At 44.3% G+C, this 21,170-nt stretch overlaps 1 protein-coding gene across 1 annotated transcript in view; it reads right to left on the bottom strand.

The window, feature by feature from the left end:
• The window catches only part of CHEK1 (checkpoint kinase 1), a 416,400-nt gene that overhangs the window by 146,632 nt on the left and 248,598 nt on the right, over nt 1–21,170 (bottom strand). The window contains exon 11 of the mRNA XM_044080846.1: nt 6,163–6,294. Within this exon, the coding sequence (XP_043936781.1) occupies nt 6,163–6,294 (132 nt within the window). The remainder of the gene's footprint in view (nt 1–6,162; nt 6,295–21,170) is intronic.

The raw sequence follows: 21,170 nt of genomic DNA, 5'->3' as shown, positions 1-21,170 counted from the left end.
CCCTGAACCATGCCCAATTCAGCTTCGTGAAGGCAGATCCTGCCTGTTAAATCTGGTGGATTTCTTTGAAAGTGTAACCAGGGCCACTGATGAGAGAAAATCTGTGCACACAGCATACCTCAACTTGGCAAAGGCTTTCAACACAATCCCACATTCAGGAATTACCAATACATTTAGCAAACTGAATGTTATCCCCTTCATTGTAAGACAGGTTGCCAACTGTCTCACAAACCGGATAAACACTGTCAAAGTGAGCGACTCCACGTCAACCAGCACACCTGCTACCAGTGGGGTGCCACAGGGGTCAGTGCTGGCCCCCTACTGTTTGATATACTTCTCAGAAGTTCAGATCACAACTAAAGGGTTGAGGCGGACAAGGTTTGCAGACAACTGCAAACTAGATGCAATCATTGAGTCCCCAAATGATATTGGTATACTCCAGGGGGGTGTCACACAGACCAATAACTGGTGCATTAGTCACAGTCTCAAACTGAATGCAAAGAAATGCATCGTCATTCCCTTCGGCAAATGTCTCTTCAGACTATCAAATCAAGAACAACCCTAAGTACCCATGAAGTGGTAAGGAACCAGAGATCACAGGTTGACCGCGAGCTTAACTTAGACCACCACGTGTCTACCACTGTAAGGAAAGCTTTCCACGTAACTCATTTGATAGTAAAGGCATCGCCTTGAGAGCAAAAGAAGTTATAACCCCCTATACTTGGCACTTATCAGGCCCATAATTGAGCAGAACACCCCATTCAGTATGTACCGTACTAAGCACCTGCAGCAATTAGAGAGACCTCCGAGGTTTCTGTCAAAGACTATCAAGGTCCTCCAGCATGCGCCTTATATGGACCGACTAAAGTCCCTGTGACTATACGCCATATCGTACAGATTTCTTATTGGAGACTTATGCCTGGCCTACACAACAACCCAAGACCCAAACCTAATGAACTTGCTGCATATTCGTAAATCAAATGGGTCTAGGGCTACCTGTTCCAGGGACTTAAATATAGCCTGCGACTTATAAAGGACATGCTGGAAGGACAGATTTATCTTACAGTAACTGCCACGTCTTTGGAACAGGCTACTAATTCACGTGAAACAGAGCACCTCTATGACACTGTGCAAGAGGAAAGTACAGTTTTGTACCTACCATAAATGTAGATGTCCGATAGGCATGCATCTGCAGTCCTTACAAATGGGTTGTCCTGTCGTCAGGCAGCCCTTCGGTCGGCCGGATTCCAAAGTCTGGGTCTGGCCTCGGCTGGTGTCGCACTTCACCCGACGTCATAGCGGCAGTTCTTCGGGTATAAAGGCATCAGCCGACGCCATTTTCCTCAGTGTTTCTTGCCCCAGATGCCAGGTGCCCTCTAGGAAGGCTAAATTTGGATAAATGCAAATGGTTCCAAATAGTAGAGAGCAAACAAAAATAAGCATGTATGTACATATATACAAACAAATACACCATAATAGATTCCCCCAGCTAGCTACAAGATGGGCAAATACCCTAGGAGTACCACAGAGGGGAAGGAGGGTGGGTAATCCTGACTGCAGATGCATGCCAATCGGACATCTACATTTATGGTAGGTACAAAACTGTACTATGTCCTTCAAGGATGCATCTGCAGTCCTTACAAATGGGTAGAATACCATAGCCAAACTGGGCGAGGAGGAGAAATAGATTATGGTGTAGTTAAGATCCCTTGCAAAACAGCAGTGGCAAAACCTGCTCGGGATCTGGAGTATAAAGGCAAATTATAATGCTTGGCAAATGTATGCACGGAGCTCCAAGTAGCAGCCTCTAAAATGTCTTTGGTAGCCACTCCTCGTAAAAAAGCTGTGGTAGTGGCTGTAGCCCTTGTAGAGTGAGGCCTGATGTTTTCTGGAGTTTTCTTTCCATGGTAGGAGTAACAAAATCTAATGCAATTTCCTATCCACTTAGAGATTGTCTGTTTTGAAATTGCTTTTCCTTCCATTCCTGTTGCATATGCTACCAGTAGCTGGTCAGTTTTTCTATTGCCCTTGGTCCTGTCCAGGTAGTAACGTAATTGTCTATGTACATCCAAGGTATGCAGCAGTCTTTCTCCCCTGTTTTGTGGGTTGGGGAGGAATGTAGGAAGGTGGATAGCTTGATTTAAAGATACCCTGGAGACCACCTTTGGCATAAAAGTAGGATTAGTTCTCATGGACACTATCTTGATGGAAGATCAGGAAGGGCTGTACTGCCATTAATGCCTGTAGCTCAGATACCCTTCTTCCTGAAGTGATTGCAAGCAGGAAAGCAGTTTTCCATGATAAGTACTGTAATTCTGCTGTTGCTGCTGGCTCGAAAGGAGGGAGTGTCAACTTTTCTAGCACAAAGTTCAAGTCCCATGCTGGCAATGGCGGCTTCCTGGGTGGCTTTACATTTTAATCCCTCTCAGAAACTGCCTGAGCAGAGGATGTGAGAATACTGGAGGATCCAAGTTGTATTCTGCTGAAATAGCTGATGCATGAATCTTAATGGAAGAATAGGACAGGCCGTTGTGGAAGAGCTCTGCCAAGTATTCCAGGATGTTAGCTATGTTTACCAGTGACACATTCTCTCCTTTGCAGTACTCCAAATGAGATATCTTTTCCATTTTGCTGAATAATTTTTTTCTTGTTGAGGGTCTGCGAGCCTCCAAGATAATGTCTTTAACCCTTTGAGATAAATCTGGGTTATTTGGTCTTATGCAATGTTCCAGGCAGTCAGCTGCAGTGTTTTCAGGTTTGGATGCAGGGTTTTGAAGTTGTTCTGTGTTAACAGCAAGGGAACTAGGGGCAGAGGCCATATTTGTCCCCGAGACATACTCCTCAGTAATGGGTACCAATGTTGCCTTGGCCAGTCTGGAGCTATCAGGATGATCCTTGGACGGTCTTCTTTGATTTTCAGTAGCACCTTGTGCATCAAAGGAAGAGGTGGGAATGCATATGCTGTCAGGTTTGTCCAACTGAAAGATAGGGAGTCCACTTTCCAAGCAAGTGGGTGGTACGTCCTTGTGCAGAATTTTTTCAGTTGGTGATTTTGTGGGGATGCAAATAAGTCTATTTCTGGCAGTCCCCATTTCCCTGTAATGGTTTTGAAGATGTCCGGATGCAGCATCCATTCGTGGGCATCCGAGGTAGTTCTGCTTAGGATGTCTGCTAGTATATTTTCTTTTCCTGGCACAAAAATTGCTTGTAGCTGGATGTTGAAGCTCAGTGCCACATTCCAGAGGTCCATTGCCATCCGGCATAGAGGGTATGAATGTGTGCCTCCCTGCTTGTTGATGTACCACATAACTGTGGTGTTGTCCGTCCTTATCAGCAGTTGACCCTGTTGAAGAAATGGTCTGAATGCCTGAATTGCCAGTTTTACTGCCAGCATTTCCTTTTGATTTATGTGTAGGTGCAGCTGGTCTTGAGTCCATAAGCCTTGTATGCACTTGTCCAGCATATGTGCCCCCCAACCGAGGTCTGAGGCGTCTGTTGTGATGGTCTGGCTTGGTTGAGTGCTGTGGAAGGGCAGTCCCTTGTTTGATTGTCAGGCCTGGGCCCACCATTGGAATTCTTGTTTCAGGCATGGAATTATTGGAATTTGGGTTTCTAGGCTGTGCTTGTGCTGAGACCATAAATTCCTTAGGTACCACTGTAACTTTCTCATATGTAGTCTGGCATGTGGAATTAATATTATGCAGGATGCCATGTAACTGAGAGCTTGCAGGACTTTTCTTGCTGTTAGCTGGTTCTGCTTTGTTAATGCCATGAAGCAGAAAGGGAGTTGCTCCTGTTTTTCTACTGTCAGGAATGCCATTTGTTTTGTTGTGTCCAACTCTGCACCCAAGAATGTTATCCTTTGGGATGGTATCAGCCTTGACTTTTTTATATTGACTGTGTATCCCAGGGCTTGTAGTAGATGAATGACCCTTTCCAAATCTTTTGTTAATTTGTTTTTGTTGTCCGCTTGTAACAGGCAGTCGTCCAGGTAAGGGTAAATTTGAATTCCCTGAAGCCTGCAATGAGCAATTACTGATGCCAGGCATTTCGTGAATACTCTGGGCGCAGTGGATAAGCCAAAGGGCAATGCTGAGAATTGATAATGCTCTGATCCTGCAAGAAATCTGAGGTATCTTCTGCAATTTGGTCGTATGGGGACGTGCAGGTATGCCTCCTTGAGATCTAGAGTTACCAGCCAAGACTCCTTGCCCAGCATGGGAAGAAGCTGCTGTAGGGTCAGCATTCTGAAATTTGGAACAATGAGGTATGTGTTTAAAGCGGACAGGTCGAGAATAGGTCTCCATTGGTTTTCTTTTCTTGGTACCAGGAAGAGTCTGGAGTAAAATCTTTGCCCTTGTTCCATAGATGGTACCCTTTCTACAGCTCTCATCCTTAGTAAGTGAGTTATTTGTTCTAGAGCTTCTGTCTTCTGATTTGGAGGTAGGTTTGGCATTCCTCTCTTCCTTGGTAGAGTATGGAAGTGAAACCTGTAACCTTGGTCTATTGTCTGTAAAATCCATTTGTCTCCTGTGATGTAATGCCAGTTTACTGTAAATAAGGCTAGCTTCCCGCCTAAGGGTGCCTCTAGTTGTTCCCTGGTAGGCGGTGCTAGAGCCAAGTCACTGTGATTGTCCTGTGGAAGTGGTGGTGGCTGGATCTGTGGCTGTATCTCGGTTGTTAGTCTGCCACTGACATCCCCTGTAGGCACCTCTGGATTGACCCCTGCCTCTTGAGCGCCTATTCCTGCCTCTCGGAGCTCTGGCGGTGTCTGGAAAGGACCAATTCTTGGAAGGCCAGTTCCTGCTAAACCTTGGAGGCTGGACCTGCAAGAAATCCTTGACTGTCTGGACAGATTTTGCTTTCTCTTCCACCTTCTTCAGCACCTGCTGCGCAGGGGAGCCAAACAAATTGAGCTTATCCATGGGAGCATCTAGGAGCTTTGATTTAACATGGTCTGGTAAGGACTGCTCTTTTAACCATGCATGTCTTCTGATCACTGTGCCAGTCATGGCTGATCTAAAGGAAGCCTCCAGTGCATCATAGCCGCATTTTAAAGAATGATGCAGGAGGCCTAGCAGCTCCACGTGCAGGGGTAGAAATATCCAAAGGGATAGTATCATCCTGTGAACCTGCAAGAGCAGGTGTGATTTCAGTAGCAGATTCAGCCTGGCTGGATGGGGCCTCGGTAAGTGGCAAGCTTTCGGCCGAAGGAAGAACCGTGGACTCGGTTTCAGCCGAAACCGAGACACTCGCGGTTGGCTTAACCGCGGTTTCGGCCGAAACCGCGGACCGCGAGTGTCGGTCCTTTCCTGCGTTTTAGAAATTTGCGAGTCGGAGTATCCGACGGCATAATGTAAGCGAAATCGGGCGAAAAACTCTTCAGCAAATTCCGACCGACGTCTAAGTGTCCGTCGGTTGAAAGAAGCACAGGCTAGACAAGCTGCTACATTGTGGTCTGGGCCTAAGCAAGGTAAGCAGTAAGAGTGGAAATCTTTATGAGGTATTTGTTTCCCACAAGTTACACAGTTATTCACTTTTTCTGACATCGGCTGAGGCAAGAAAGAGTCCCCAACGGGGTACTTAGCTTTTTAGAAGTCTTCGGTAATTGTAGAAATAATCTCTGGTTCTGACCGACCGGCACTTGCGAACAGCTTCTGCTTCGGGCGCCACGCGGCAAGAAAGACGGAGGAAAATGGCATCGGCTGATGCCTTTATACTCGAAGAACTGCCGCTATGACGTCGGGTGAAGTGCGACACCAGCTGAGGCCAGACCCAGACTTTGGAATCCGGCCGACCGAAGGGCTGCCTGACGACAGGACAACCCATTTGTAAGGACTGCAGATGCATCCTTGAAGGACATCCTGGACAAGTAGCTGGGGCACTGTAAATTCTTACCGGGGATAGTGCTCACAACCCTCCTGGACATGGGCAGTCATCACTAAATACAGAGTCTTGAGTATTGACTAGTACTTCTACAGTATTACATTGGGTTGAAATGGCTAGGCTTAAAATGACCTCCAGGTCGATAGCCTAGTAATCTCCTATGATACTATGGTCCTATTAAAACACAAAATCACACTCAATAATAAAAAAAAAAAAAAAAAAAAAGAAAAAACAATGAAATCAACACTTCAATGTAGACACAGAACAGCTCCTTACCTGATTTATACAACTCTTCTTCCAGGTATACCCCATTGCTTCACAGACATCTTTCAAAGCACTGTAAGTACGAACTGCATCCACTTTGGTGAAGAAACGAGTCATCCTCTTTACCAAACGCTGCCAGGGATTCTTCAAATCAAACACAAGAAAACAATGAAAGATAATCAGTCTGAACCAGAGTAGCAAACAATGTAACTAAAAATTTTAGGGAGGGATGCTATGAGGCAGTTTTCAGGAGCAACCTGTGAAAACAGAACAAAATAATAGCCTCTGAAGGAGTGCTCGATCATGACACTGACCATTATCATCTACTCTGAAGTGCATTAATCTAATAATTTCTAATCAAGACTTCTGGCACCAATTTAAATGTACCCAAGCTGTAACTTTAACCTAGCTACAATACGGAATGCACAAAATTACAGTCTTCATTTGCAAATCAAAGACTTGGATAGAAGATAAGGACCACTCAGCTAATACAATCTGCACACTTATCCACCTACTGAATAAGCTGTAGATTCCAGTTTGCTTGTAACTGAATTCTTCAGCCTCAATTTCAAAATAGACTTTTACTAAAAGGGTGGTATTCATAGTCCTTCTGCTTGTGCTTTGAAGAAATCTGTGCAAGCTGCGCTCAAGTACAGCTTTGGAGTGATCCATAGACAACAGTGGTGCTAAGGACAGGCCAGTTTAATCAGCTTGTCAAATTTTACATGAGTATGTAATGACATATAAATGAGGAATGCCTGTGCATGTACACTTTATAGAAGGCAAATTTGTGCCTTTTCTATCTACTTGCAATTGACATACGTGCTTGGTGTAGCTGTCAGCCTGGCTATTTCAAGGGGTGACTTGCCCATCTCAGCTGTGTCAAATCTGCACTTGCCAGCTGACAAGGTGCATACACAGGCAAAGATGAACTCATCTTATCGTTGTTGACCAAGAAATTCTTGATAGACTTACTGTGGACAATAACAAAGGCTTTAATGAGTCTGTTTGGTCTACAAATGGAGACTGGGGTGAGATATAGATCATCCGATACCTGTAACCACCAGGCTATGCACAGCCTTTACTACACTTGCCATGGGACCATCCACAGACAAAATGGCAACCCCCTGGATATTTATCAGATTTCTACCAAGAGGATATTTCAACAGTTCCTCAACATACTCTTGGCAAGTGTGATCAGTATATTTATCTCCCAGTGTTGCCTCAGCATTTAGCCAGAAAGTACAGTTGTGTACACTTACCATAAATGCAGATGTTCCAGTGTATTCACTGTTGCAGTCATTACATTTGGGTTATTTGCCTGCAGGTAGCCCTCAGCCGGCCTGATTATCAAAGTCTTGGGTTCTGCGTCAGATGCTCTCTCTTCTTCCATGACGTCAGGTAGTCAGGGGTTTAAAGCATGCAGCCAACGTCATTACATCAGTTTTTCTTAACCCAGATGTCATGTGTCCCCATAATGGGAAGCAAATATATACAAGGTTACACCTCCAACAATAGCAAATACACCAGAAAGCTTAAATACAGTACACAAGAAGAAAGATATAGCCAATAGAAGTAAGGGGGCTAGAGGGAGGGTAACCAGCACTGCAACAGTGAATACATTCGAAAATCTACATTTACAGTAAGTGTACACAACTGTACTATGTTCTTCGTGTTTCACTGTTGCAGTCATTATATTTGGGTAGATTCCCCAAAGCTAAGGAAGGAAGGAGTCAGTTAGAGAGCATTAGGACCAGCTATTAATCCCTGCAAGACTGCAGTGGCAAAACCAGCTCTGGATTTAGAAAAAATAGGCAAGTGGTAATACTTGGTGAAGGTATGTACAGAGCTCCAGGTAGCAGCTTCTAGGATGTCCCTGGTAGGAACACCTCTGAAAAAGGCTGTTGAAGTAGATGCAGCCCTGGTGGAATGTGATACTACCCCCTATGGGATAGGTTTCCATGGTGCTTACAGCAGAAATGAATGCAATGTCCTATCCACTTAGAAATGGTTTGCTTTGAAATGGCCTTCCCCTCTGCCCCTGCAGCAAAGGCAACCAGCAGCTGTTCAGTTTTCCTGAGAAGCTTAGTCCAGTCCAAATAAAATCTAAGTTGTCTGTGCACGTCCAAAGAGTGCAGTATTCGTTCTCCTTTGCTCTGTGGATTAGAAAAGAAGGTTGGCAAATGAATGGACTGATTAAGGACCACACTGGATACCACCTTGGGCATAAATTAAGGATTGGTCCTGAGGGACACCCTGTCTGCATGGAAAACGATGAAGGGCTCCACTGCCATGAGGGCCTGTAATGTAGACACTATTTGTGCTGAAGTGATGGCTAGAAGGAAGGCTGTTTTCCAAGAAAAAAATTTCAACTGCAGCTGGTTCAAAAGGAGGTAGAGTGAGCTTTTCCAATACAAAGTTAAGGCCCCAGACTGCAGTAGGGGCTCTCCTGGGTGGTCTTAAATTTTTGGCACCTCTGAGGAATTGCTTCAGCAGGGGATGAGAGAAGAGGGGTGGCTCAGTATTATAATGTGCTGAAATGACTGAGGCATAAATTTTAATAGATGAGAAGGAAAGGCCCTTGTGGAGCATCTCTGTTAAGTATTGAAGAATATGCCGTAAGCTGTAACAAACTGTTGTGCCCATCCCCTAAATCTGGCTCCAGAAACAGTATCTTTTCCACTTTTCAGCATAGGATTTTCTAGTACTAGGCCTCCTTGCCTCCAGAATAACATCCAGCACTTGCTTACGGAGGGATGTTATTGGCGAGCTCAGGTAATTAGCCAGGCTGCAAGGTTCAGGGTTTGAAGCTGGGGGTGCAGAATCTGGCCCTCCTGCTGGGACAGCAGGGAAGAGGGTCTGAGGCAGGTGCCATGGTTCCAGCAGTGACGTACTGCGCAAGAGGGGGTACAAGTGTTGGCGTGGTCAGTCTGGTGCAATGAGTATTGTCCTTGGTTTGTCCTGTTTGATCTTTAGCAGAACTTTCGAGAGGAGAGGCAGAGGGGGAAAGGCATAAACTGAGATGCTTTTCCAGATGAAGAACAGGGCATCCACTTTCCAAGCTTGTCTGTGGGGAGTCCTTATGCAGAATTTGTCCAATTGGCAGTTCTGAGGGGAAGCAAGCAGGTCTATCTCTGGGCTCCCCCCATTTGTTTCTCAAAATGCTGAATAACTTTGGTTCCAGTTTCCACTTGTGTGGCTCCATGAGATTTCTGCTTAGGTCGTCTGCCAGTGAATTTAGCTTGCCTGGCAGGAATTGAGCTTGTAGGTGCACTTGGTAGTTCAAGGCTGTGTTCCACAGAGCCATGGCTAGTTTGCAGAGAGGGTACGAGTGGGTTCCCCCCTGCTTGTTTATGTACTACATAACAGTGGTGTTGCCTGTCTTTACCAATAATTGTCCTGGAAGAATGTGATCCTTGAAGGCTGTCAGAGAATTCTGTACAGCTAACATTTCTTTTTAATTGATACAGAGGTGCATTTGACTCGGGTTCCATTTGCCCTGAATGCACTGCCCTGCCAAGTGAGCCCCCCATGCATAGTCTGATACATCTGTTGTTAAGGTTTGGGGGATAGAGTGAATGGCAGTCCCTTGTTGTGGTAATAGGCCTCTGCCCACCAAAGCAACTTTGTCTTTATACAAGGAATGATAAGAATCATGGATTCCAGGTCCTGAAAATGTTGACACCATAGGCTTTTTAGATACCATTGTAGTTTCCTCATATGCAGTCTTGCATATGGAATTAGTAGGATGGAATTAGTAGGATGCAAGAGGCCATGAACCCCAGGGCTTGCAGTATTTTCCTTGCAGATAGCTAGTTCTTTGTGGCCAGTAGCTTGAAGTGGGCTGTCAAATAAACGTGTTTCTTTGGCATGAAGTAGGCCATCTGGGAAGTTGTGCTCAAGTTTGCTCCCAGGAATACAATTTGTTGCCTAGGTACTAGGTGAGATTTCTTTTCGTTTATGGTGTGGGTACACCATAAATGAAAATAAATCTCACCTAGTACCCTGCCAACAGTGAGGTTAGCAGTTTCTTTACAAATGCCAGATGATTTAATAGTATGTCCTGGCTTTCTGCCTGAATTAGACAATCATCCAGGTATGGTATATTTGAATATTTCTTTGCCTGAAGAATGCAATGACTGGAGCTAGGCACTTTGTGAATACCCTGGGCGCAGTAGATAAGCCAAAGGGCAGTGCAGAGAACTGATAGTGCATGTAGCCTGCTCTGAAGCGTAGGTATTTTCTGCAAGATTCCCTGACTGGGATGTGCAGGTATGCCTTCTTTTAAATCTAGTGTTGCCAACCAGGTGCCTTTGCCTAGCATAGGAAGTAACTGAAGAGTCAGCATCATGAATTTTGGAATCTCCAGAAAGGTGTTTAGAGTAGACAGGTCCAGGATTGGATGCCATGATTTGTCTTTTCTGGGTACCAGGAAAAGTCTGGAGTAGAAACCTTGTCCCTTTTCCTCTTCTGGTACCAGTTGAATAGCCCCCATGCTTAAGAGGGACAGTACTTGTTTTTGAGTCTCTGCCCACTGATTTGGGGGCAGGTCTGGCCACCCATTTGGTATTGGTAATGTGTGGAAATGAAATTTGTATCCCTGGGACACTATATTTAAATCCCATTTGTCCTGGGCTATGCGTTTCCAGTTCTTTGCATGAAGATCAATCTTTCCCCCCAAAAGGGCGGTCAAAAGATAAGTGCTTGGGAATTTTAAAAGGAAGTCATTGAGACTGTTTACCATAGGGGGGTGTCTTGTTATTTCCAGATTTGGAAGTGCAGGCCCCCCACTGCTTAGTTCTGAGAGTCCCCTTGGACTGAAAACTGGGGTTTTTGCTGTGTCTGGGTTTGGCTTGAGAGGACCTGGAAGGGACTGGAAAGGACCAATTCTTAGTAGGCCAGTGCCTACTAAATCTAGGAGGTTGCACTTGTAAAAAATCTTTAACAGTTTGCATAGATTTAGTTTTATCTTCCATCTTTTTAAGAACTTCCTCAGCCTTGTTGCCAAACATGTAGTCCTGATTTAAAAGAGCATCCAACAATTTAGCTTTAACATGATCCGACAGACCTTGCTCCTTAAGCCAAGCATGCCTTCAGAGCACAGACTCAGTAACAGCAGCCCTGCAAGAGGCCTCTAATGAATCAAATCCACATTGCAAAGTATGTTTTCCAACCTGTTCAGCAGAATGCATTAAATCCTGTAACTCTATTTTCAGCACAGTCAGGAATTTACATCATTTTCTATTTAAGCAATACAATAACATGTTGTTGATACTTTAACATATGAAACTGGCAGTTTAAAGCCCTAATAGCCAAGGTTGCAGAAACGTAAACTTTCTTACCCCATCTATCCAGTGCCCTGGAGTCTCTATCAGAGGGGGCAGGATTTTTAGCAGTAGAAGCCATAATGCCCTCAGATCCCTGTGAAATAGTCTCTGGATCCGCAACAGGATTTTTTTAAAAGGAACTTGTGAGAATCAGGAACCCTGTAATATGTCAGGTTTTCTGGGAGCAGGAGGCAATGAATCAGGGGCCAAACTAGATTCTGAAAAGGCATCAACAGCAATGTCCAGTATAGGAGGTATAGCTAAAGACTTATGCTGAGGCAGGAGTAAAAAAATCCCTAAACCTCTTTTTTGAATCAGAAAAATCCTGGCTTTCCCAGTGGAAATGCTCCCTTAAGAGTATGTAAGGTCTCACCAAAAGAAAAATCCTCTGGAGGGGAAGCAGAGGGAATAGAGTCCCCTGCATCAGAATCCTCATAAGTAGATAAGGGCAAATCCAGATCATCAGAAGAATCAGAATCCTGTTCAGAAGATTCATAAACAACTTCAGTCCTAGGTCTCTTAGAAGGGGGAGGTTGGTTTCCCCTGATTAGAGTTATTAGATCTTCAGCCATTCTTATCATTTGTTTTTTAGGCATAGAGGCCTGAGCATGCAGCCTGGGCGTCGGTTTCTTAGGCATAGTTCGAGATTTTGGCCTAACTGAAGAAGGAGGTATTGGTTTAATATGCAAGTCCGTAGGCCTGAATAAACCCTCAAAAGCCGGTGCCTGCACAGCGGTACCGAAACTCGAAAAAGAAAATTTCAGGAGTCGGCCGACTGGCACTTGCGAACTGCTTCTGCTTCAGGCACCGCACGGCAAGAAAAACTGATGTAATGGTGTCGGCTGCATGTTTTATATCCCTGACTATCTGACGTCATGGAAGAAGGGACAGCAACCGACGCAGGACCCAAGACTTTGCTAATCAGGCCGACTGAGGGCTACTGCAAGCAGATAACCCAAATGTAATGACTAACACTGATACACGAAGAACATCCAAGGCATAATAGCTGCTATAGTTTGTGTTGTGACATTTTTGCTTCCCTGTCCAACATCAACTGTCCCAGCTACAAAAAATCTGAGCAGCATCCCTCGGATTCAGGGACAACTGGTGAGGAAGGAGAATGGTCCTACTCAAACTGTCTGCTAAGATGTTGGATTTCTCTGGGATGTGCACTGTAGTCAGAAACTGTTGAGTCAAAACTGACCATTGCCAGACCCTCATTGCCTCCTGCCAAACCCTGTTTCGATACCAGACCACAGTAATTTTTAGTCTGGACAGAAATCAGCTACTGGAGAGAACATCCTGAAAAGCCTGCAGTGTGAGGAAAACCACCATTTCCAAGATGCTGATGTGCAGGTTGGCCTTGGTCACAGACCAAGTCCCATGGATAGTCCTCTCTTTGAAATGCCCCACCCCAGAAGAGAGGCATCAGTCATGACTGCATGCTGAGGATGGGGAAGAATAAATGGTCTCCCAGTGGAGACCAAGACAGAATCAACCCCCCACTTGATATGATCTTGACAAATATGGGTCAGAAAAACCTGGAAAATCCATTAGATATGTTAAATACAACCATGGGACTACCAGAGGCCCCTGCAAAGCCCTCATGTGATACCTGGCCAAGAAAACCAAACAAATGCTATCCGCCATGTGACCCAACAGACTGAGAATATGATATGGTGGAAGTTTTCTGGAAGCAATCAAAGGCTCTAACACATCTCAAGGGTTTAATACACTGCACTGTGGGGGACAGAGTCCAAATGGCAGCCTATAAACTCTAAAGGCTGAACTGGATGGAGACCATTAACTTTTGGTAGTTAATGATCCCTATGGAACTGTACAGAAGAGAATCAGTTCCAAAGACCTCAGATCCATGGGGCCTGATGGAGAAAACCAAGACACAGGAGCCGAAGCTTTGGGGTGACGGCCCAGAGCCGAAGGAATGAAGCCTAACTTCACCTGTACCTGTATGGACGACTACAACTGCTCCAATTCGGATGTCTTCAAGCACCCAACAGATTGAGATGACCTAACAGAGGAAGCCAAAGAGTGGGGGTTTGGAACATCGTCAACCAGGCAAAGGATCCAGCCTACTTGTCTGAGCCAGAGAAGATTGGATCAAAGGCAAAGAGGGTGAGGACTTGGGTGAAAACTCCTACGCAGAAGAGGAAGAAAAGGGAGAGAAAGTCCGTACTGAATGAACCACCCCAACAAGGAAACAGCTTGGTACAATAATGGTAGGGGAAGGCACCTTGCCAGCGACTGAAGCCAAAGGAGACAGACTTGTAGGCAACGAAGCCCAAGGAGATCAACTCAGAGACACCAGCCCCAAAAACAATTGGTTACAAGGTGTCGGAGTCAAGGCTGCAGAGGGTTTTGGGACTTTCAGGTCTGGCGGGCCAGATGCGGTCATAGAAAAGTGGTCCAACCACTTATGGTTTCCATTAGAAGCTTTGGGATCCTCAGCCTGCTTATGACCCCTCTTTTCCCCTTTGCTACAGGACAGCAATGAAGAGTTCTTCAAAGGTAGACGCATAAGTTTGGCCCTCCTCTCGTAAACAATGCAAGAGTCAAAGCCCTGGTAAATGACATAAGGGGACCCCAGTGAGCAGCCCCAAGGCAATATATACACATCCCAACAAAAATACACTTTTTATACCCTTTAACCATAATAAAACCACCACCTACTTAACCTAACCCTAACATACAGAAAAAAATACAACACAAGTCTAAAGGCAAGGAACACAACCTACACCAACCTACTCTGAATAGCAACAATAATTAGTCAAAAACGTTATCACTACACTGCACGCACATTACACTAACCGCTAAGTACCAAAAGGCAGTTACAGGAACAAACATACTCAAAAAAATGCTATTCACAAAGGATACAGAAAACAGAGAGAATGACCGAGCTGTTGACTGGAACAGCAGCAAACTAAATCTGAAGTAGCTCTAGTGGTACAAGGAGTTATGGACACAGGAGACATAGCTTGTCAAGCAGAAATCTTGGAAGCTGGCCACTACTAAATCCATGCTGAATCAAATAACCTGCAGGTTGAACCCAGATGAAAGTGACAACATTAAATCAGATGTCTGAACAGGATTTGCTGTCCTACGTATTGGGATTTCAGCTACAGGGAAGGTCTGACTTCCATACCAACTTTCAAAGCTCTGCCCCCAACAAACTGGCCTGACTCCTCCTTCCCAGGGCTGTTAGCAAATTTTATAAACTGGATGTCAACCAATGACATCTTTGGCTATTCCTTGCAAATGGTGCCTTAGGTAAAGGCAGTCCCTGGGCTACATCTGCACTGGTTTCCAGGTTTCGAGATAATTCTTCCCACAACCTGTAATCCTTGACCTAAGCTAGGTCCACCAAAGAAAAGTACAGTTGTGTACCTACCATAAATGTAGATGTTCGAGTGTATTCACTGTTGCAGTCATTATACTTGGGTTATCCTGCTGGCAGTATCCTCCTGGCAGTCTACCTGCAGTCGGCCTGAATTCCAAAGTCCTGATCCGGCGTCAGTTGCTGTCGCCTCTTCCCTGATGTCAGTGCGCAAGGGGTATACAAGATGCAGCCAACGCCATTTTCTTCAGTTTTTCTTGCCCCAGATGTCAGGTGCCCCCAAGAAGGTAGGCAATACATATTGGTTATAAAGAACATACACTAAAATAAACAATACCTTCATCTACAAGCAAATACACCGCATAGGTTGTATAGGATAGAGAAGTATAGATAAGTCCCAGCAAAGAAAGGAGGATGGTGGGTGGGTAACCTGGACTGCAACACTGAATACACTCGAACATCTACATTTATGGTAGGTACACAACTGTACTATGTTCATCGTGTTTCACTGTTGCAGTCATTACACTTGGGTAGAATCCCAAAGCTGAGGTAGGGCGGCTGGGTCTAAATAGGATTAGGAGTGGCTATGAGGCCCTGCAGAACTGCAGTGGCAAAGTCGGCTCTGGATTTAGAGTAAAGAGGTAAGTGATAGTGCTTGGTAAAAGTGTGCACTGAACTCCAAGTTGCAGCCCCCAAAATTTCCTTGGTTGGTGCTCCTCTGAGAAAGGCTGTTGATGTGGCTGCTGCCCTGGTAGAATGTGGTCTAATATTCTTGGGCACTGATTTGCCATGCTGTGCATAGCAGAAACGAATGCAGTGTTTTATCCATTTTGAAATGGTCTGCTTTGTAATAGCCTTTCCTTGAGATCCTGCAACATATGCCACAAACAGTTGCTCAGTTTTTCTGAAAGCTTTTGTTTTGCCAAGTAGAAGCATAGCTGCCTGTGTATGTCCAAAGAGTGCAGAGGTCTCTCCTCTTTATTCTGGGGATTTGGATAAAAAGTTGGCAAATTAATGGTTTGGTTAAGAGCCACACTGGATACTACCTTTGGCATAAATGTTGGGTTTGTCCTTAGAGAAACCCTGTCCGGATGAAAGATGATAAAAGGTTTCACTGCCATTAATGCCTGTAACTCTGAGACTCTTCTTACTGAAGTTATTGCTAGGAGCAGAGCAGTTTTCCATGATAAGAATTTTATCTCAGCTGTATTGGCTGGCTCAAATGGAGGTAGTGTGAGCTTTTCCAAGACAAAGTTGAGGTCCCATGTAGGTATTGGTGCTCTCCTAGGGGGGTCTTATGTTTTTTGCCCCTGTGAGGTACTGTCTTAGCAGTGGATATGAGAAAATAGGAGGTTCTGTATTGTAATGAGCTGAAATGGCAGAGGCATGGATCTTAACTGATGAGAAGGATAGGCCTTTGTCCAGCATCTCAGTTAGGTATTGCAAAATCTGAAGAATATTTGGAACAAGCGGTTCAAGTCCTTGTGCCTGGTTCCAAGCACAGAATATCTTTCATTTTTCTGCATAAGATTTCCTGGTGCTGGGCCTCCTGGCTTCCAAAATGACATCTAAAACTGCTTTAGAGAGAGGTGTGTTCTGAGTGGCTATATTATTCACCATGCAGACAGATTTAAGGTTCTGAGTTGGCTGTGCAGGATCGGATTGTTTTATTGGGTCAGAAGATGAGGAATTTGAGGTAAAGTCCAGGCTTGGCCTTGAGACAAGCTCTTTAGGATTGGGTACCAGTGCTGGCGTGGCCAGTCTGGGGCAATCAGAACCATTTTTGGCTTCTCTTGTCTGACTTTTAGGAGTACCTTGGGGAGGAGTGGCAGTGGTGGAAAGGCATAAACTGTTAGGGTTTTCCAGCTGAATGATGGAGCATCCACTTTCTGTACTTGTGAGCAATAAGTCCTTGTGCAGAATCTTTGTAGTTGGCAGTTGTGAGGGGAGGCAAATAGATCTATGTCTGGGCATCCCCATTTCCTTGTTATCATGTTGAAGACTTGTGGATCTAGTTTCCACTTGTGAGGGTCCATGAGGTTTCTGCTTAGTTCGTCTGCCAGAGTATTTTTCTTTCCTGGCAGGAATTGTGCCTGCAGATGTACTTGATAGGTCAGTGCTGTGTTCCACAAAGTCATGGCTTGCCTGCAGATGGGGTAGGAATGTGTGCCCCCTTGCTTGTTTATGTACCACATAACTGTAGTATTGTCCATCTTTAGTAATAGTTGTCCTGGGTGTAGTAGGTCCTTGAAGGCTGTCAGGACATTCTGTACAGCTAGCATCTCTTTTTGATTGATATGAAGATGCATTTGGTCCGCGGGCCCTGAATACACGGCATTATATTTATTTATTTATTTAAATTTGTTGACTGGGAGTGTCCAACTGGACATAGGTCCATTTTCAGAGGAGGCCTGGGGAGAAAAGCTCCACAGTAAAATAAACAGACAGTAGTTACATTGGATTACATAGCGATTAACAATTTAACATAGCAATTACAACATATTTACAGATGAAGAACATAGTAACATAGTACATCAGTAGACAACTAGAATCTTTATCTGTGAAGTACATAACAGACATTAACAAATGTTACAATGAGAAGTTCCTGCTGTATAATAAGTACTAGGCTTATGAGCATCTGAGCTTGCTATAATCAAGGTAGTTAGTGGAGTGGAAAGAAAGGTAGTGGTTGGATGGGGTGGATGATATTAGAGTGGGAGTTGCAAGGGCATAGCCAGCATGTTTTAGATGCTTTTAGTAAAGTTTTGAAGTGGGTGCATGATGGTGCAGGTAATTGTGGATGGGAGTGAGTTCCATAATTTGGCTATGGCACAAGAGAATAGTGCTTCACCAGCAGAGTTATTGGCTTTAGTGATCTGCAAGTGATTTTTGTTGCTGGATCTTAGTGGTCTGGTGGTGCAATAGGGTTGGAGTAGATTCTGGAGGGATGGGACATTTAGTGGATGGTTTACTAGTTTGTGGGCGAGTGAGAGTTGATACCACTGAAGGAGGTGAGGGAGTTCAAGCCAGCCCAGTTCAGCAAGTGAGAGACAGTGGTGACTACGGTAGGATGCCCCTGTGGTGAATTTGGCGATTTTGTTGTAGCAGGTCTCTAGCTTGTTTAGATCACATTGCCTTAGGTTGGTATTTATTGGAGAGGCATAACGTAGGGTAGAGATAAGGTGGGAATTTGCTATTGAAATCTTTGCTGCTTTGGTGAGAAATTGCTTATTTCTGTATAACGCTCCTAGTTTTTTGTGGACTTTTTTTATGGTCATGGATATGTGAATGTCAAATTTTAGTTTATTGTCTATTTCCACTCCTAGCAATTTGATGTGTTCAGTTGGGTATATAGTGGTGTTGTCTTTTGCTGTGATGTTAAAGTGAGAGTTGTTTTGAATATGTTTGTATATAGTTAAACCTTCGGCCAAAGTAATGAAAAGCAAAATCGAACTGACGCTTAATAGTGCGTTGGTTGAATCTAGCACAAAATCGACAACTAGCAATGTCGTGGTCAGGGCCTAGGCAAGGAATACAGTAAGAATGAAAATCCTTATGAGGTATTTGCTTCCCACAAGAAATAGAATTGTTAACTTCTACTGACATCGGACTGGAGAAAGACAAAATTTCCCCAAAGGGGTACTTAGCTTTATTGAAGACTTCGGATCTGAAATTCAAATTCGAAAATCTCAGGAGTCGGACGACCGGCACCTGCGAACTGCTTTTGCTTCGGGCACCGCACGGCAACAAAGACTGAAGAAAATGGCATTGGCTGCATCTTATATACCCCTGGCACACTGACGTCAGGGAAGAGGTGACAGCAACAGATGCCGGACCAGGACTTTGGAATTCAGGCCAACTGCGGTAGCCTGCCAGCAGGATAACCCAAGTGTAATGACTGCAACAGTGAAACACGATGAACATCTGTATAATAAGGGATGGAGGAACACAAAATACGCTAACAGTGATCTAATGAAACATCTACTATATTGGTAAGTTCATTAGACAAGTGTACTATATTTTTCATAGCAATCACTATTTCAGTTACAACTGTTGGAAAGATTCCCAAAGCCCACTTGTTTTGGGAAATGCATCCTTACCCAAGACAGGTCAAGAGTTCCTGCAAGACAGCAGATGCAAAGCTTATCCTACCCCTGGTTATGATGTCTCATCAGTGTTCAGTGCAGGTACGAACACAGAACAAAATACCTTTAGAACAGCTTTAATACTTACCCTAAAAAACAGTGTCAGCAGCAGTTACTGTGGTGTCCCTAGCTGAATGCAGCCTGACCTCATCCGCATTGGCGCTCATTTTCACATTTTTTCCACATGGGGTCAGGATACTGTGTCAACTGTCATCACCTCTCTTGATTTAGTGCCACTCCATAACCTTCTTTGATAGTAATGTCTGAATATCTTGGGTCTTCTCTCCTGAAATCCATTTATATTTTGGAGGGACCACCTCGTTTTTTCATCTTCCTCCTGCCTCTTCCAAACCTTCTTTGCCAAATTGCCTTTTACTTTCATGCACATGTGCCTGAACCACTGCAATCTGCTCTTTGACCTTCTCTGCAGTTGGAGCTCTGATGGCTTCTGATCTGAAATCATATTATCTGTCTCTCAGTGTGCATCCTACCACCCATCTCAAGCACTTCATCTGCATCACCTCTAGCTTTTTCAACTACTCTGATTTTACTGTCCACATTGCTACTCCATAAAGAAGTGTTGCACCAATGTTTCAATGCTTTATATACCTTAAATTTCATCTTCTTTGGCATTCTTCTGTCACACACTAACTTAACACTTCTAGTTGGCTGCAGCATCTCTGATTTGAGACTTCTCTTCTCCTCAAACAGATCTCTCAGATACCTGAAGATGTTGATGTGGTATACAATTTTCCCCCTCTACCTCTTTCAGCTTCTTCTGATTTCTCCCATTTGCTGCTATGGCAGCTGTCTCGCCTCTACCAAGTTTCATCCCACTGTCTTCATCTTTCCATTCCGTTCCAGTACTTTTGCTGAAATCCCTGTTTAGAGTCTTCTTGCCATACCACATTTGCTAATACAGTTCATTACCAGTATGATCATCAGTGGGCTCACAGCTAAACCCTGGTATACAACTACTTATAATGGAAATCCCCAGAGTCTGAATATTGCTCATACTTATGTCATTGGGTCATTGTTAACAGCCTGCACTAATTCTGCCAATGTTTCTGGGACTTCAAACCATCATATTACTGCCCAGCTTTCTTGAGACTTTGTCATATGCTTTACCCTAAACTATGAATGACAAATTTGGACATCTTCACCTCCAGTTTCTTTTCCACCATCTGTCTCACTCCAAACATCAGGTCGATTCAGATCAGGATGCAGCACAATATGAACTGCTAATCTTCCATTCTACTTTCTACTGTCCTAACTATTCATTTAACAGTCACCCTTCTCCAGCGCTTTCATGCAGTGTGACAGAGTGGATAGTTTTGTACTGCCCAAAGTTGTGAATGTCTCCTTTGTTCTTGTTTACCGGCACTATAATGCTTATTCTCCAGTCACCTGGAGTACACCTCTCTCTCTACATACCATGGTGATCCCTTAGGTACCACTTCCCTCTCAACTTATGTGACTCCATCTAAACCTGCTACTTTCCCCAGCTTCATTTCCTTAGTGCTATTATTTCTTCTTCCTCTTGCATCATGGTTACATATGGGACATTACAGCTTCTGTGGGGTTTTCTTCACTCAGCAGCTAAAAGTATGCCTTTCATCTGCCTTTGATGTTCTGTGGACTAGATGAGCAGACTGTTCCTGGCATTCCATATGAATAATTTACAATGATTATCTTCTGCCTTTGCCTTAAAACCTGACAGCAAGTCTCCCATGCCTTGCTCTTTCCTACTGTGGCTGCTCTCTTAGCCTCTTTGTTAACCAACCAGTATTTCCTCTTAGTCTGGTTCTTTTCTCACACTTTTTCCTGCATTCCTTCTATCTTTTGAGAACTTCCTAGACTTTTGTATTCCATAACCTGCTTTTCTTATGTACCTTATTTCCTCATATGGCTTGGTCACTTCTCTACTCTATAGTTTTCACAAATGCTATTCTTCAACTACACCCGTCTCCTCTTCTTTTCATGGTGCTAGAGCAAAAAATTATTTCTCGAACTCATGCATTCTCTCTTCCCAGTCTTGTTCCAGGTCTTCAGCCTAGCTTCTTTTGACGTTAAAGACTTCTCTAACTACTACTTAAAGATAACTGTGGCCACCAATGGGTTATGCCATGGGCCGACTGTTTCACCTGTGATGACTTGGAGTCTTGGCTTCTACCCAGGGGGGGTTTTCTTAATAGG

This window comes from Protopterus annectens, chromosome 8.part0, assembly GCF_019279795.1.
Source record: "Protopterus annectens isolate FY-2018-M chromosome 8.part0, PAN1.0, whole genome shotgun sequence".
Classification (NCBI taxonomy): domain Eukaryota; kingdom Metazoa; phylum Chordata; order Ceratodontiformes; family Protopteridae; genus Protopterus; species Protopterus annectens.
The sequence above is the reverse complement of the archived record's forward strand: the minus strand, read 5'-3'. Positions and strand labels throughout refer to the sequence as shown.